The 17,682-nt window shown below is 36.9% G+C and overlaps 1 protein-coding gene across 7 annotated transcripts in view; it reads right to left on the bottom strand.

Moving 5' to 3' along the window:
* The window catches only part of DIAPH2 (diaphanous related formin 2), a 1,054,304-nt gene that overhangs the window by 693,967 nt on the left and 342,655 nt on the right, over positions 1–17,682 (bottom strand). For all 7 annotated transcript variants that reach the window (XM_072816467.1, XM_072816462.1, XM_072816464.1 and 4 more), the window contains 3 exons: positions 13,965–14,069; positions 9,401–9,727; positions 7,290–7,404 (listed from right to left, as the gene is read on the bottom strand). In XM_072816467.1, the coding sequence (XP_072672568.1) occupies positions 7,290–7,404; positions 9,401–9,727; positions 13,965–14,069 (547 nt within the window). The remainder of the gene's footprint in view (positions 1–7,289; positions 7,405–9,400; positions 9,728–13,964; positions 14,070–17,682) is intronic.

A 17,682-nucleotide genomic window follows, 5' to 3' on the forward strand; every position in this document is an offset into this window, starting at 1 on the left:
CATGAAGTCTCTTGAAACCTTTATGCTTTTTTCTAGAGCCACCAGTAGCTTTATAATTGTGCTTCTGAACTGGCTTTCTGACATTGAGTTGTAATCCAAATTTTGTGACTCTGTGGGAGAGAGGTCTGTTTCTTTCTTTTGTGGTGAGTTTTTCTTTCTAGTCAGTTTGCTCCGTGCAGAGTTGCCTAAAACAAGTTGTACGGAAAAAGGAGAAAAAGACAAAAGAGAAAAAAGAAGAAAAAAAAAAAAAGAACAAAAACAGGTACAAAAATGGGGGGGGAAGCAAACAGAAAACAGAATACAAGGTGGAGTATCCTCTGATTCTATAAAGTGTAAATCCCTCGACTTCCTCTGGAACTTTTCAGTGCTGCTTGGTCAATAACTTGCTTTTCCCCTGTTCTTGTAGCTGATCTTCTGGGGTCGGGCCTGCTGTGCTGATTCTCAGGGTGAGCACTTGGGGGAGCTGCTCAGCCCCCTGCCTGGTGCACGGCTCAGTGGGAGTTGTTTATTCTGTTTATCCTGTGAGGCCACTGTGAGGCACAGTGGGAGTTGTTTATCCTGTGAGGCCCCAAGAGGAACAACAACAGTGGCAGCAGCCACCTCTCCAGCCCTGGAGTCAGCTCCTGTAGTAACTGTCACAGCTCCCAGTCTGCAGGGGCCTGGATGCTCCAGGGGCTGGGCCGCCAATCTGCACAGCTCAGCCCTGCCCCCCAGCCCACAGGGGCAGGAGCGTGCTTGCTGTCCTGTGTCCTCCCGGCCTCTGCCTGTCCCTGGGGAAGCGCCGGATCTTGGGCTGTGTCCCCCAGTGCCCTGCGCTCCAGGGCCTGCACTACTGGAATCGAGCTCCTGCTGTGCAGCCCCCTCCGCACAGAGCCGCTGCCTGAGCAGCCGTGGGAGGTGCTCCTGGCCTGCCTGGCGTGTGCTGCAGCCTTTTAGGGAGCTCTCCCCAGGGGTGCAGGTCCTCTGTTAGTGCCCCTGGGAGCCTGAGGGCTTCCCCACCCCTCCTGGGATCCTGCTCCAACTCCCTGTGAGGGCCTTTCTCTCCTTTCCGTCTGGGAAGATTGGTGAAGCTCCTGCTTCTGTGGGATGGGGCTTTCCTGTTCTGGGGGCACTCGCTGGGTGGCCTTAGTCCGGCTCCTCGCTGGGGCTCCTCCCCCTTGGATGCTTTTTTATTTTTTATTTATTTTTTTTTTTTCCGGCTCCTTACCTTGATAGAAGCGCAAACTCTTCTCACTGTAGCATTCCAGCTGTTTGCTCTTTAAATCTCAGACCGAATTCATAGGTTTTCAGGATGATTTGAAAGTTATCTAGGTAATTTGGTGGGGACAGGTGACTTGAGGACCCTACTCTCCCTCCATCTTGCTCCCCTAGCCTTGATGTTTTCATGGCCCCAAATATCATCAATTGAATACTAAACTAGAACACATATACAAATTCTAACAGTTACATATATTAATATATATTCAAAAGTACTAATAAGGTCTTTTGAATCTGCATCTAATATACATATATTCATTCATTATTCCAGAACATTGTGAGATATACTTTGGTTTTTTTTGTTTTTGTTTTTTTTTGTTTTTTGTTTTTTTTTTTTTTGTGAGATATATTTTGTTTCACAGCAACATTAGAGTCTGTAAGAACCTACGTATTAAGGGATCCCTGGGTGGCTCAGTAGTTTGGCGCCTGCCTTCCGACTAGGGTGTGATCCTGGAGTCCCAGCATTGAGTCCCACATTGGGCTCCCTGCACGGAGCCTGCTTCTCCCTCTGTCTATGTCTCTGCCTCTCTTTCTCTCTCCCTCTGTGTCTCTCATGAACAAATAAAATCTTTAAAAAAAGAACCTGGGAACACAGGTTTTGGGAACTATAAGACCTTAGAGATTAAGAATTCGTACTAATCAGTATATCATCATACCTTGTCTAAACTACATGTAGTTTATTCACAACCAAAGTTCTATCACATATCTCTGAATTCCCATCACTTATCTGTCTGCCAAGGCCCTCAATAGATTATAATCAAATTATTGTGCCCCTAATGCTTAAAGAACAAAACCCAATTACCTCAGTATGAAGTTCACCTTACCAGTTTCACCTCCAAGTACCAACTCAATAGGCTATGGTTTCAACAGCTGCACCTCACCCAGTATGTACCTCATGTCACCTCGATACTTTTCTAATGGTGTTCTCTGCCTAGAATGTCTTCTTTCCTTTTTTCCCTATTAAAATCCTACTTAAATTTCAAGGCCCAGCTCAAATTATATCACATCTGGGATCAACATTTGCCCTCCTCCTCAAAATTAACTATATTTCCATTCTGCATTCCCATTTAAAAATTATCTATGCTAGGGGGATCCCAGGGTGGCGCAGTGGTTTAGCGTCTGCCTTTGGCCCAGGGCGCGATCCTGGAGACCCAGGATTGAATCCCACGTTGGGCTCCCGGTGCATGGAGCCTGCTTATCCCTCTCCCTGTGTCTCTGCCTCTCTCTCTCTCTCTCTCTGTGTGACTATCATAAATGAATAAAAATTTAAAAAGAAACTAAAAATAAAAATTATCCATGCTAGGGACGCCTGGGTGGCTCAGTGGTTGAGTGTCTGCCTTTGGTTCAGGGCATGATCCCAGGGTCCCAGGATTGAGTCCCACATCAGGTTCCCCTGCATGGAAACTGCTTCTCCCTCTGCCTATGTCTCTGCCTCTCTCTCTCTCTGTGTCTCTCATGAATAAATAAATAAAATCTTTAAAAAAATATCTATGCTAGGGGATCCCTGGATGGCTCAACGGTCTAGCACCTGTCTTTGGACTAGGGCATGATCCTGGAGTCCCGGGATTGAGTCCCGTGTCGGGCTCCCGGCATGGAGCCTGCTTGTCCCTCTGCCTGTGTCTCTGCCTCTCTCTATGTCTATCATGAATAAATAAATAAAATATTTTTAAAAATCCTTAATTAAAAAAAATATATCTATGCTAACATTTAATACAACTTGACTAAATGTAGCATACATCTTCCTCTCTCCCTCTCTAGATGGTAAGTTCCCTGGTGTAGGAAGAACAAGATCTTATTCAATCCTCTCTCTCCCACCGAGTATATTACCTTGCATATACTCAGCACTTTACAAATATAAATTAAATTAAATGAGAACTCCATTTTCTCTTAAATTAGAAATAATTTGGTTTATTAATAGAAAAGTTAAAAATGCTTTCTCTAACTGTAAGTAATTCAATCAAAAGTAGAATTTGATAGTAATTTCACATGTTAAATATTTATACACTTAAATATTACAGGAATTGGAGGGATTTTAAAACTTTTTTCAGGGTGCCTAGTTATCTCAGTAGGTTAAGCACTGGCTCTTGATTTCAGCTCAGGTCATGATCTCAGGGTCCTGAGATTGAACCCCATGTGGGGCTCCAGCTCAGTAGGGAATCTGCTTGCAGATTCTCTTTCTCTCTCTCTCTCTTTCCTTCCCACTTGAGTGCGCTCTCTCTCTCTCTCTTTCAAATAAATAAATCTTAAAGAAAAACAACAAAAAACTTCTTGGAGTGTCTGCGTGGCTCAGTCCATTGAATATCTGCTTTCGGCCTGAGTCATGATCCTGGTGTCCTGGGATGGAGCTCCTCCTTGGGCTCCATGCTAAGTAAGGAGCCTGCTTCTCCCTCTCCTTCTGCCCCTTGCTCATGTGCTCTATCTCAAATGAAAAAATAAAATCTTAAAACATTTCTATTCAACAATCTGAAGCACTTTCTATTCCTCAATCTGAAGCACTTTGAACTCCTATGTTAAACATTGTCTTAACATAGACTAGTAATGCTTTCAGAGCATTTAGGGAGAACAGGACCTGAGTTCTCCAAACCCTTTGCAATAGAAGAAAATTCTCAGATGTTTTGGAACGCTGGATCTAAGAGCTTTGGAAATACATCTTAGAAACAATAAGTGTGTTCCTCCTTCCAGAATGCAACTGACTGAATGGCAAACAAAAGCAAAATGAGAGGGGTGCCTGAGTGGCTGAGTCAGGCATCTGTCTACAGCATGATCTCAGGGTCCAGGGATCAAGTCCTGAATCAGGCTCTATGCTCAGCAGGGAGTCTGCTTCTCCCTCTTCCTCTGTACTTGCTCCTGCTGTCTTTCTGTCTCACCTGAGTAAATAAAATCTTTAAAAAAAAAAAAAAAAAGCAAAATGGGAAAGAAAGTGGTTTCTGGAGCTAGGGATGGCAGGGAAGTGTGTTCAGAGTTCACTGGAACCAGAGCCTCCAGATTTCTTACGGATCCTGCCACCTATTGGCCAAATTATGAATTAAGACACTGTAAGTGACAAGGAACTTAAAGCTGTTATAGTAAGATCAATCAATAGTTACTAAGTGTCATTAAAATAAATGGGAGTTTTGTATCATTAAAATTTGTTTTGGCTATATTATTTATGTCGGGAATATGCTATGATGTTTAATTGTTCCTTTAAATGTCCCTTTGAAAAATATATCTTAGTAAAAGTAATAGTACTGAAAGGTGCTCCTGACCTGATCTGTATTCAAATATTCAAAATTAGGACAGTAGAAGTAGTAATAGTATCACACATAAAATTCAGAGAATCAGAGCTAAGAACTGGAATGCAGTGTTCTTAGCAGTGAGTAGATGAGAGCCTTTATATAATTTTCATTAGGTTTTAGCAGCTGCAATAATAGTGCTTCTACCTTGATTGGCTACCTTGACTGGTAACTGATTGGCTCTACCAAGTGCTGCTCAGAAGAGCAGGGAATTCTCTTGCTGAATTAATAGCTGTATTAAGTGTATACAACTAAAGAAAAACACCACACACACAATATCATGTTAAGTGAAAGGGAAAAGGGAATTAATATTTGTTAAGTGCCTACTATACTAAACACTGTGCTCGGTGCTTTAAATATATAACCTTATTTAATTCTCACAACACTACTAGATAAACATTAGTCTACTCATTTTATAGATGAGAAAATTCACTCTCAGAGGTTACAAATATTACAGCTGGAATGCAAATAAGTGTGACTCCATTTCCTCTGGATCTTTCCAGTATATCACACTATCTTTAGAAACTCTCTAATGGATTTTATATTTACCTCTATGTCTCGAACACCATTTTATTCATTTGTAAAACATAGTCTGGACTAAATCACTTCTAAGGTCCAGACTAAATCTAAAATTTCATGAAATCTCGGATTCTTCCAGGACTCAATACAAATACATGGATAAGTAAAAGAGCAACTGCTCAATATTAAATGTGTAAAGAATTGGAGGGAAACATTTATAGAAAAGTAAATAAAAATTGCCTCTGAATGTAAGAAAAGCTGTTCAACTTCACTCTGAATTTAAGGAGTCAAAATTATAACACGAATGGTTTACCATTTTTACCTCTGAGATGGACAAAGGTTTCAGAGAAACAGATATCATATATATTTTAGGTGCCAGTATAGACAGAAACATTTGGAAGGCAGTTTGGTAATATATATCAAAATTATTAATGTACCCAGCATTTTATCCAGGAATTGCATTTCTAGAATTTGTCCTACCAATAGATCCTACATGCACAAAGGTATATGTAGATACATATTCATCACAACATTACCTGAAATATCAAAAGAGACTGGAATTAAATATCCACTCACTGGGGACCAATTAAATAAATTAGGATAAGTCCATAACATCAAACTCTATGGAGTATGCAAAAGAAACATAGTAGATGAAAACAAGCTATTATGGAATAACATCCAAGTATATAAGTGAAAACAGCAAGAAGTAAGAAGCAAAAAATGACAAATATACATATGCATCTAGAAGCATGTACTATTTCTAGGAGGCTGTGTGAGAAATTACTAACAGTGGTTTTCTCTGAGGAAGAAGCTGTAAGTTTGAGATGGAAGGGATAAGCTTATCATGCATCCTTTTTTACATTTTTTTACTATATAAATACCATGATACAAACATTTTTATCTTTTTGAATTTAAAAAAGAGTTTATAACAAATAGTAGTTGCTGGAGTCACTGAAAAAAACTTTGAAGGTTACTTATAAGAAAAAAAGAGAACTAATGCCAGGAATTTTTAAAATTTCAAATTTCTTCTAATTACCTCTGATTTATATGTGTATATGTGTGTGTGAACTTCAATCTACAAGCAACAACAAATACAACAAAAGCACCTCCAATGTCCAAGATATGATAGAAGTTCTGAAAAGGAGTATTTTTCATCTCTCTCTCCCTTGGTCTCCCTCTGTCTCTCAATCTTAGAAAATTCAGATTCTCACATTCTATGGCATATTGAGACAAATCATACAAATAAATGGTAAAGCTGCCAATTCCAAGGGCATGAGCATATGGAATTTATCAATTTCTTAGTTATGAAGACTCATCCAGACTGAAAAGATCCTATGTTTATCTAAACTATTAATTTTGTAACAATTAGTAAAACAGTAGTTAAAATGCCAAAACCTTAAAAGCCCCAATGATTATGAGAGACTGAGAAGTTACCTACTTATATAGTATCAAAATTATGTGTGAAATTCACAAGAGATTAAGTATCTAATCATAACGCGTTCTATTATCACATAAGTAAAATATACTTATTAGGTACCAGACTTTGATATTATTCCAGAAAATTCACTTATAGGAAAAAGCTGTAAAATCTCCTATGAAAATAAATTGATAAGTAGTACAAATATAAGAGGAAAGGCTATTTATGCACTATGAGCCAAATCTTATTCCAATTTCATGAAAACTTCTGGGCCATTACTATTCTACTACATTGTTTTCTCTTACATAGTAAATCAACAAATTTATTCCCTCTGCTTCTAAGTAAAAATACCTATAGTAGAAGGGTATAACTCACATATTAAACAATAAACACAATCCAACATTTTCAAATGATTAATAACATTTATGAAAAATAAGATTAAAATAAGGGTGCTGGGGTGGCTCAGTTGGTTAAGTATATGACTTTAGCTCAGGTCAGGATCTGAGGTCTTGGGATTAAGCCCCATGTCCAGCTCTCTCTCAGCGAGGAGTCTGCTTGTCCCTTTCCTTCTCCCTCTGCCCCTCCCCCAATTTGTTTGTTCATGCAATCTCTCACTCTTTCTTAAATACATACAAATTTTTTGAAAAAGAAAATGAGCAATTCTCCTTTACTTGATGGGTAAAATTTAAGAAATAAGTTAATCTATTTATGTTTGACTCTGTCCACTATGAAAAATTTATACATGTATACAATAGAAATTTTTAGCTAAGCACTGAATTCAATAAATCAGAAAAAGAAATTTATATTTTAAAAAGAAAAAGTACCTTTTTTCTGGGTAGCAAAATTCAGTGCCAATTTTGCAAAGAGATCTGGATTTTCAAACTTGTCCTCCTTAACTTTTAACCAGAAACAGTTCTCAGATAATTCTTTGGGTTCAATCTGAAACAAAAATAACAAAGACAAGCTTCTAAATTATTATTTCATATTTAATTCTTCAAAGAATTCAATTTTACCAAGGTTGAATGATAGTTCCTTTATTTATCTACCTACTAAATCAATTTTAGGGTCTATGAAAATAATTTTTAAGTAAATATTCATTGAGGAAGTCAGGAAATTTTATTAATGTATATAAAAGATACACAACAGCAATTAGCCATATAGCAAATTAGATTTTAAATATTCTAATGAATCTAATGAAAGTAATCTTAAAAACATTTTAATAAATCTCCCAACTCACATACATTTTTTTTTCTGCTCCTAGATTTTTAAAAATTAGGAAACTAAATTCATAAAAGTGAATTAATTCTCCATGTTTACTGACCAGGGTGAAGGAAGTAATTATAATAGCTGAAACCATACATACCTCCTATAATGTGTCAGGTGCTGTTTTAAGTGATTTGCATATATTACCTAATCTAATCCTTATAAAAATCCCTTGAAGCAGGACATATTATTATCTCCATGCTAAAATGAGGAACCATCTTTGGGTGTCCAAACTAGTAAATGGCAAAGATAGGAATTAAACCCAGCCAGTGTTCCTCTAGAAAATTGTGCTCATAACCACTACACTGAAACCTAATATTAGAACTGTACATTTTCCAGTACATCATGATGCTTTGTGTTATAATACCCTTTTACTATATGCTTAAATGCTAAATGAACATATCATTACATTTACCACACAGAGATAACTAGACCAACAACATATGGATCCTATAGTTTGGTGAATTATACCTTATAAAAAATAACTACATTTTAAAAACATTTGTACGTCATTTATTCTTATGAACAAAGCAGAACTATATTCTCAATGTAAAAACTGGTTTAATCATGATTCTGGTCAAACTAATTTACTATGTAGATACTGTCATATTTCACTCCAGGTATGTTCTCGGATGAGTCATTTCCTCAAATGGTGGTCTGGGTAATTGTATTTTCATTAGAAGATTAGTTCCTAATAATGACTGTGTCAATCTTGTTAATAAGCTTTTCACGAGATATATTCTAATAAAAGTAAAGCAAAATAGGAGTGCCTGTGTGGCTCAGTCAGTAAAGTGTCTATCTCTTTATTTCAGCTCAGGTTATGATCTCAGGGTCTTGAGATCAAGCCCCGTGTTGGGCTCAGGCATGGAACCTGATTAAGATTCTCTCTCTTTCCTTCTTTTCCCTCTGCCTCTCTCCCACCTTGTACTCTTTCTCTCACCCTTTCTCTCCGTCTCCAAAAAAAAAGGAAATAATATTCAAAAGAAACAAGAACATTTCATACATTACATAAGAAAGTAATTAGGTTACGTCACTACTGAATGCTGTCACCTATTCCATACAATCTAAATATTTAAAGCTAAAACAAAAAAGGGGCACCTAGGTTGCTCAGTTGGTTAAGTATCTGACTTTCTCTCAGGTCATGCTCAGTGGGAGTCTGCTTCTCCCTCTCCCTCTGAACCTTCCTTTGCTTGTGTGCTCTCTCTCTCTCTCTCTCTCTGATAAATAAAAAACAAAAACAAAAAAACCATTCCCTAAGAACAAAAATAACTAATAGAGAAAGGCTTAATAATAATAAAGATTATATTTAAGAATGTTGTAGTACTTAACAGCAGTACCAGAATTAAAATGTTTCATTTGGTGATATATATTTTATATATTATTTTCTAGCACAATTTTCACTTCAGCTTTCCTTTTGACTTCTACATTAATTTCAAATTATCTGTGGAGTTTCCAATTCTCAGGGTACTAGACTGAAAGATAAACATAAGATGGTAAACTCACAAAGGAAAGCAAGCATCAGCAGTCACAGACTCAAGCATTATACAATACTTATATGCAGCAATAGTTAATCATATATTAATTATATCAACTATGGCTGGACAAAGCCAAAAATAATCTAGTCATAAAAATAGCTGGTCAAATAATCTAGTCTAGTCATAGTCATAATCACCTTTAACCAATTGATTCTCTTCATGGGCACCTCAGGTTTATATATTTTTTTCTGCTTCATCCCATAAGGCAGATCAAGTGGTTCTCCTGGAAAAGGAGGAATTCCTCCTCCAGGGGGAAGTGGTGGAGGAGGTCCCCCAAACAAAGGTGGTGGTGGTGGTGGTGGTATACCAATTATTCCAGGTAAAGGAGGTGGAGGAGGAGGGAGAGGTCCGCCAGGTAAAGGTGGTGCTGGTGGAGGTGGTGGGGGTGGGGATGTCCCACCACCTGGCAATGGAGGTGGTGGAGGAGGGCCTGGAATTCCTGATGAACCTAAGAATCCATGTCCCTGAAACATAATGTAATACAAGGTTTAAATGCTTACAATAAAATATAACAACAAAGAAAACTTATCAGTAGACATTTGTGGTTTGTTTAATATTATATACACTTTATTTAGTTTAGTAATATCATAGGGCTTAAAAGCAAATGAAAAAGATTCCCATAGATTTTTTTAAATTTTTTTTATTGGAGTTCAATTTGCCACATATAGCATAACACCCAGTGTCCCATAGATTTTTGATAAGCATTATAAACTCTGGATAATGACTACTTCTACTAACACACAATAAAAGTTGGCATCCTCAAGATTTTGTGAAACACTTCTGAAAAATAATGAAAAAGTTACCTTTCATTATAAATATATGCAAAGTACTGGAATGGCTTTAGCCTATTAGACTAGTTGTTTTGAATATGCGATAATTAATACAATCAAAGATCTGATTCCCTTACAGCCAATTAGCTTTACACAGAGTCTATCTCATGGTACCAGTAACTTAGCAGTTTTCAAATATCAATAATTAATACCAAGTAACATCCATTTGCATGGTAATATGTTTGTCAATGGTTTTATATCTATTATTTCTCTTCATTGTCTTTACAAGCCTGTAATATAGGTAGGGTATTTTTAACTCAATTTTATCTCACTGCTAATAGATGAGAAAATAGTAACTACAACAAGGTTAAATTATTAATCAAAGGTCATAGTCTGAAATGTTCTTAAGGTTTAAATGTGGTTGTTCTTATACCTAATGTAGTCCTCTTTCCACTATACCAGACTATTTCCTCATGGAATCACCTGCCATGAAAAGATTTAATTCACACAGATTGGATTATGAGGATAGTATAACTTACTTTTACCACCAGAAAGTAGCTTCAACCTCATTCTCTAATGATAATGGATAACAAATGAAGGACAGTACCTCATTCCAAATTGTCTACTTTTTAAATTAATCTGTACCTGTTTATTTAAACCATTGTTGATCGCAATGGTTCACTTCTAAAATAAATGAATATGAAAGTAAAGTTGGTTATTATAAACATTCCCAAGATAAGCTTACCAATGAACAGATGTATTTGTAACGAAGATATGACATTAGATGAATTGAATGAAAAGTTTAAAATTAATAAAAATTCTTGGCATAGTGTTATTTTTATTTCAAAAGAAAGTCTTCTTAACTTTATTAATATGAATTTCCAAGATGGAGTACTTAATTGTACCAACTAAACTTTAAAATACTTTAACAAAACAAATAAGTTGAAGCATATTTTAAGAACAATTTTAAAAACTGCCCTATTTGTAAGAATATTAAAATTAATAATAACAAAATCATAGAAATGTTTTCATAATATTTAATATGCAGTCTAAATATTTTATTCATATATATGATGTTTATGTGTGTATACACATACATGCAAATAAACTATCTATACACTCAACAAATGACAATTCTCCCCTGTAATGCAATCCTCTCATGAATTAGTAAGAATTAAAATATACAAAATTATTTTCATTTTACTTTTAATGCAACAAAATCTTAGAAAACAGTGAAATTTTTACAATTTTGATTGAGATCAAAGAAATTATGGAGAAAATAAATTTTTTTCTGAGAAGTTTTAAGAAATTAGTAATTTACCCTATAAGTTTTATATATAAATGGATTTGTTGAATACTTTGAAAAATAAAAATATATATCCAGTTTTTTTAGTAAAAATTAATTTTTATCCAATTATATTTGTTAGCATCAAATTTATTTTTTTACTCTATTGGATCATATCTATTATATGAGACTTGTGGAGCCATAAAAATGTTATCACTTTTAACAGACGATTTTCCTCAAGTTAAACACATGCTTCACAAATTTAATAAAGAATCTCAAATAAATGCCACCAGTCTTTAAAAATCAAATCATATCGGCCTTTCTCTTCCCTTTCATGAACAATTAAGAATGCAACAATTAAATTAGGCTACAATAGAGTATTGAGAATTGAAAATAGCTAATGAATGATTTAGTATTTGGCACAATTTGAGGTACACTAGAAAGGACTGTGTGACTCTGCATTTTTACACATCAGTTAATTTAATAATACATAAACAACTGCTCACTAAATAGAAATGCCTTGTGCCGGGGTGAAATTGAGGAATGTCACAATCTTGGGTGGGGGGCAAAAACAAAAAGAAACTGAGTTCTCAGAGATGTGAAAAGAGAAGTCAGATGATACCAAAAAAGTGAAAGATTTAATGAAAGAAATTATCAAATATTATAGATAAGTGAAAGGGCAGGAGAAGGCCCTGCACTGAATAATTTTGAGTTCATCCATGACTTTTTTTTATCAGTGACCTTTTAAATCATTTTTCAGATACATATCTACACAATCAATAAACATCTACTGAGCATCCGCTATGTCAAGAGGTGTTAGAAAGAAAACCAGAGGCCCCCCAAAGGCATGTTAGACTGAGTCCCCAAACCATAGCTTAATATATAATCTAATTATTTTAACATCCCCAAGAAATGCTATCTTGATAGGTGAGTTGGGAACTTATATCAGCAGCCAAAAAGTCTGCCACAAAAGTTCTCTCCATCCCTAAAGGAAAATAAGGTAAACTTCATAAGACCTCCTGCTTTTCCCCCGAAGGAAAGTGGCAGGGTCTGAAAAGATCCTTTCCTTTTTTTTTTTTTTTTTTTTCTCAAGTCAGTACATTATTTTACATTCAGGCTTGTGCAATAATTGGAACAGAACATATGAAGAGTTTCTTTGTAGACAATTTAGGGATATCGTATAAGTGAAGAGATAATAATGAACTTCAATTTTAACATTGATTATATACAAAATTGAGGTTTTCTATTCTTTAAGAACATGTCTGAAACATTTTAGAAGCAACTAATACTTTGTGAAGTCTGTACATGATTTCTAATATTTAAATAATCTCAATAAAGTAAAGACAGTATGAGACATATATTTCAAACTATATTCAGGGCAAAATTAGGCCCATGAGATGTTACTATATTTCTTGCATTTTAAGAACTCATCCATTAAAAAAGAGATAGCATTGGCTTAAGACGTGAACATGTTCCCAGCTTCAGAAACATTACACGTTGGTCAAACATCCCTACTTGATGCTTGAATGTGCTGAATTTTAAAAACTTGGGTCCAACCTAGAAGAACTTCTTCCTCATCGTTTTTAGAGCTTCTTTTACCTCCTTTTTTCTCAAACTATAGATCAGAGGGTTCAAAAGAGAAATCACAATGCCGTAAAATACAGAAGACACTTTCATATCCTCTTGGGAATTATTAGCCTGAGGCTGTAAGTACATGTATGAAAGGACTGCATAGAAAATGATGATGGCTGTCAGGTGGGAGGAGCACATGGATAAGGCTTTTTTCTTCCCTGTAGCAGAAGATATCTTCAGGATGGCAACCATGATAACTGTGCTAGTTGATCCTTTCCTTTCCTAATAATATTGTTGCCCCACCTCCTTTCCATAAAAATCTTTCATTTTGTACAATTCCGTATAGTTCCCGAATGCTGACTAAGTGGAATGATACAAATTCATAAATCATTTAATAAACCCAATTAGACCTTCAAAATTTATGTGGTTTAATTTTGTGGTTTAATGAACATTTTTATCTTCCATTTTTCTCTCAATCATTGTTTCCACTAATGGGCTTTATATGTTACAATGTGCAGTAAAAATTAAAAAGGAAATGCATACATAGAGAAAGGACATTTTTTCTCACCAACAATAGTAATCTTCCATTTATTAATAACCACTTAAAACATAAAAACTGCTGAGGGTATTTTAAAGAAATAAAAATAAATTAAAAAGTACTGAGAGGATTAAATTGGTTGTAAAGTTTAGACACCATAACTAGGACCTTGAGAGTATATGAGTGCTTTCCATCATAGGTGATGCAGCTGGAAATACAAAGTTTCTAGGTTTTGAAATTATGCATTCAATATTTCAAATCATCATGAAACCTTCATTTCCTGAACAGTCTTCTTTGTGTAATATATTACATTAAAATATTCAAGGAAGTTTAGGTAACTAATGCCTTATTTTTATCCAAAAACAGTAAAATTATTTATTGTCCTAGAAAATCAAATCTGTAGAGTTATTTCATCTAAAATGCAAAACTCCCAAAAAGTCTGCTTCTGGGGAAATTTTTCCGTCCATCTAACAAGACAATTTTCTACCAGGAAACTCACTGTTACATGACATAAAGTCTATATCTTCTATCATTACCTGGGTTCGAAGTTGCTGGATTTCTGATTCAAGCTCTTTAATTTTTTCTTCTCTTTTTTGAAGCTCAGCTTGAGCTTCCTGTCGAGCTGTGAATTCTTCATCAAACTGCAATGATTACCATCATAAATATACATTTAATAACATAGCTATGAGAAAGTTTTAAACAAATTCATGTATTAAATAAGTGGAATGTCATTTGCTTCTTTGACTTCCCAGGTCATTCAGGAAATCAAAAGCTCCAGATTATTGTCATAACACTAGGGTCAGGATTATGGTGTAGGAAGAAATATGGTCGGAGGGGGCAAGATGGTGGAGAAGTAGGGTCCCCAAGTCACCTGTACCCACCAAATTACTTAGACAATTTTCAAATCATCCTGAAAACCTACAAATTCGGCTTAAGATTTAGAGACAATAGCTGGAATGCTACAGTGAGAAGAGTTCGTGCTTCTATCAAGGTAGGAAGATGGAAAAAAAAATTAAAGAAAAAAAAGGCATCCAAGGGGAAGGGCCCCCATGAGGAGTGAGCTAAGGCAACCCCGCGAATGCCCCTAAGACAGGAAAGCCCGTCTGGGAAAAGCAGGAGCTTCACCAATATCCCATACAAAAAGGTGCTTGCAATGAGTTGAGGCAGGATCTCAGAGGGGAGGGGATGCCCTCAGGCTCCCGGGACACTAACAGAGGACCTGCGCCACTGGGGAGAATGCACCACACCCCAGAGCCGAGTTCCCAAAAGGGCTGCAGCGGGCGTCCGGTGGGTCCCAGGAGCAGCTTGGTGGAGGCTGGGGCAGCAGCTCTACGGGGAGGGGACTGCACCGCCCAGGACTGTGATTCAAGCAGCACAGGCCCTGGAGCGCAGGGGGCCGGGGGACACAGCAAAGGATCCGGTGCTCCCCCCAGGACAGGCAGAGGCCAGAAGGACACAGGACAGTGAGGACGCTACTGCTGCTGGGCAGCTGAGCTGTGCAGATCAGCGGCCCCGCCCCCGGAGCATCCGAACCCCTGCAGACTGAGAGGTCCGGTAGGTACTGCGGGAGCTGACTCCAAGGCTGGAGAACTGGCCACCACCACTGCTGTTGTTCCCCCTGGGGCCTCACAGGATAAACAACTCCCACTGAGCCTCACAGTGGCCTCACAGGAGAAACAGGATAAACAACTTCCACTGAGCAGTGCAGAGGCAGGGGGCTGAGCAGCTCCCCCCAGGTGCACACACATGAGAATCAGCACAGAATACCCCTCCCCGAGAACACCAGCTAGAGGGACAGGGGAAAAACAAATTATTGAACAAGCAGCACTGGAAAGTTCCAGGGGAAGTCGAGAAAGTTACAGTATATACAATCAGAGGATACTCCCCATTGTTTTTTCTTTTGTTTGCTTCCCCCCCCTTTTTTTCTTTTCTTCTCTTTTTTCTCCTTCTTTTCTTTTTTTTCATTTTTCTTTTCCTTTGTCTCTTCTCTCTGTTTCTCCTTGTCCCAACACAACTTGTTTCTGACCACCCTACACTAAGCAAAATGACTAGAAGGAAAAACTCACCTCAAAAGAAAGAATGAGAAACACCCCTCTCTCGCACAGAGTTACAAAATTTGGATTACAATTCAGTGTCAGAAAGCCAAGTCAGAAGCACAATTATAAAGCTACTGGTGGCTCTAGAAAAAAGCATAAAGTACTCAAGAGACTTCATGATTGCAGAATTTAGATCTAATCAGGCAGAAATTAAAAATCAATTAAATGAGATGTAATCCAAACTGGAGGTCCTAATGACGAGGTTAAAGAGGTAGAAGAACAAGTGAGTGACATGGAAGGCAAGTTGATGGCAAGGAGGGAAACTGAGGAAAAAACAGACAAACAATAAAAAGATCATGAGCATAGGGTAAGGGAAATAAAAGCCTCAGAAGGAAAAATCTACATTTAATTGGGGTTACCCAGGGCGACAAAAGGGACAGAGGTCCAGAATATGTATTTGAACAAATCATAGCTGAAAACTTTCCTAATCTGGGAAGGGAAACCAGCATTCAGATTCAGAAAATAGAGAGATTGCCCCCCTAAATAAAAAACGCTCATCACCCCGACATTTAATACTAAAACTTGCAAATTACAAAGATAAAGAGAAGATCTTTAAAGCAGCAATAGACAAGAAATCTCTAACTTTTATGGGAAGAACTATTAGGTTAACCGCAGACCTCTCCACAGAGACCTGGCAGGCCAGAAAGGGCTTGTAGGATATATTCAGGGTCCTAAATGAGAAGAACATGCAGCCAAAAATACTTTATCCAGCAAGGCTCTCATTCAGAAGAGAAGGAGAGATAAAGAGCTTCCAAGATAGGCAGAAACTGAAAGAAAACATGGCCACCAAACCACCTCTGCAAGAAATATTAAGGGAGATTCTGTAATAGAGAAAGTGCAAGGGAAAAATCCACAAAAACAGGGACTGAATAGGTATCATGATGACACTACCTTCATATCTTTCAATAGTAACTCTGAAAGTGAATGGACTTAATGACCCCATCAAAAGGCATGCTAGGGTTTCAGACTGAATAAAAAAAGAAGACCCATCTGTTTGCTGTCTACAAGAGACTCATTTTAGACCTAAGGACACCTACAGCCTGAAAATAAAAGGTTGGAGAACCATGTACCATTCAAATGGTCCTCAAAAGAAAGCAGAGGGAGCCATCTTATATCAGATAAACTAAAGATTATCCCTAAGAATGGAGTGAGAGATGAAGAGGGACACTATATCATACTTAAAGGATCTATCCAACAAGAGGACTTAACAATCATCAATATTTATGACACGAATGTGGGAGCTACCGAGTATATCAATCAACTAATAACCAAAGTTAAGCCATACACAGAAAATAATACACTTATACTTGTAGAATTAAATATGGTGCTTTCTACAATCGACAGGTTTTATAAGCACAACATCTCCAAAGAAACAAGAGCTTTAAACGATACACTGGATCAGATATATTTCACAAATATTTGCAGAACTTTACATCGAAACGCAACTGAATACACATTCTTCTGAAGTGCACATGGAACTTTCTCCAGAAGAGACCATATACTGGGTCAAAAATCAGGTCTAAACTGATAACAAACGATTCGGGTCGTCCATTGCATATATTCAGACCATAATGCATTGAAATTAGAACTAAATCACAAGAAGTTTGGAAATATTTCAAACACGTAGAGGTTAAGGACCATCCTGCTAAAGATGAAAGGATCAGCCAGGAAATTAGAGAAGTATTAAAAATGATTCATGGAAACTAATGAGAATGAAGATACAACCATTCAAAATCTTTGGGATACAGCAAAAGCAGTCCTGAGGGGGAAATACATCGCAATACAAGCATCCATCAAAGAACTGGAAAGAACTCAAATACAAAAGCTAACCTTGCACCTAAAGGACTGGAGAAAAACCAGCACGTAGAACCTACACCCAGCAAAAAAATGAGTTAATAAAGATTCGAGCAGAACTCAATGAAATAGAGACCAGAAGCACTGTGGAACAGATCAACAAAACCAGGGGTTGGTTCTTTGAAAGAATGAATAAGATAGATAAACCATTAGCCAGCCTTATTATAAAGAAGAGAGAAAAGACTCGAATTAATAAAATCATGAATAAGAAAGTAGAGATCACCACCAATACCAAGGAAATACAAACGATTTTAAAAACATTATGAGTAGCTTTACACCAATAAATTAGGCAATCTAGAAAAAA

The sequence above is a fragment of the Canis lupus genome, chromosome X, assembly GCF_048164855.1.
Source record: "Canis lupus baileyi chromosome X, mCanLup2.hap1, whole genome shotgun sequence".
Taxonomy (NCBI): domain Eukaryota; kingdom Metazoa; phylum Chordata; class Mammalia; order Carnivora; family Canidae; genus Canis; species Canis lupus.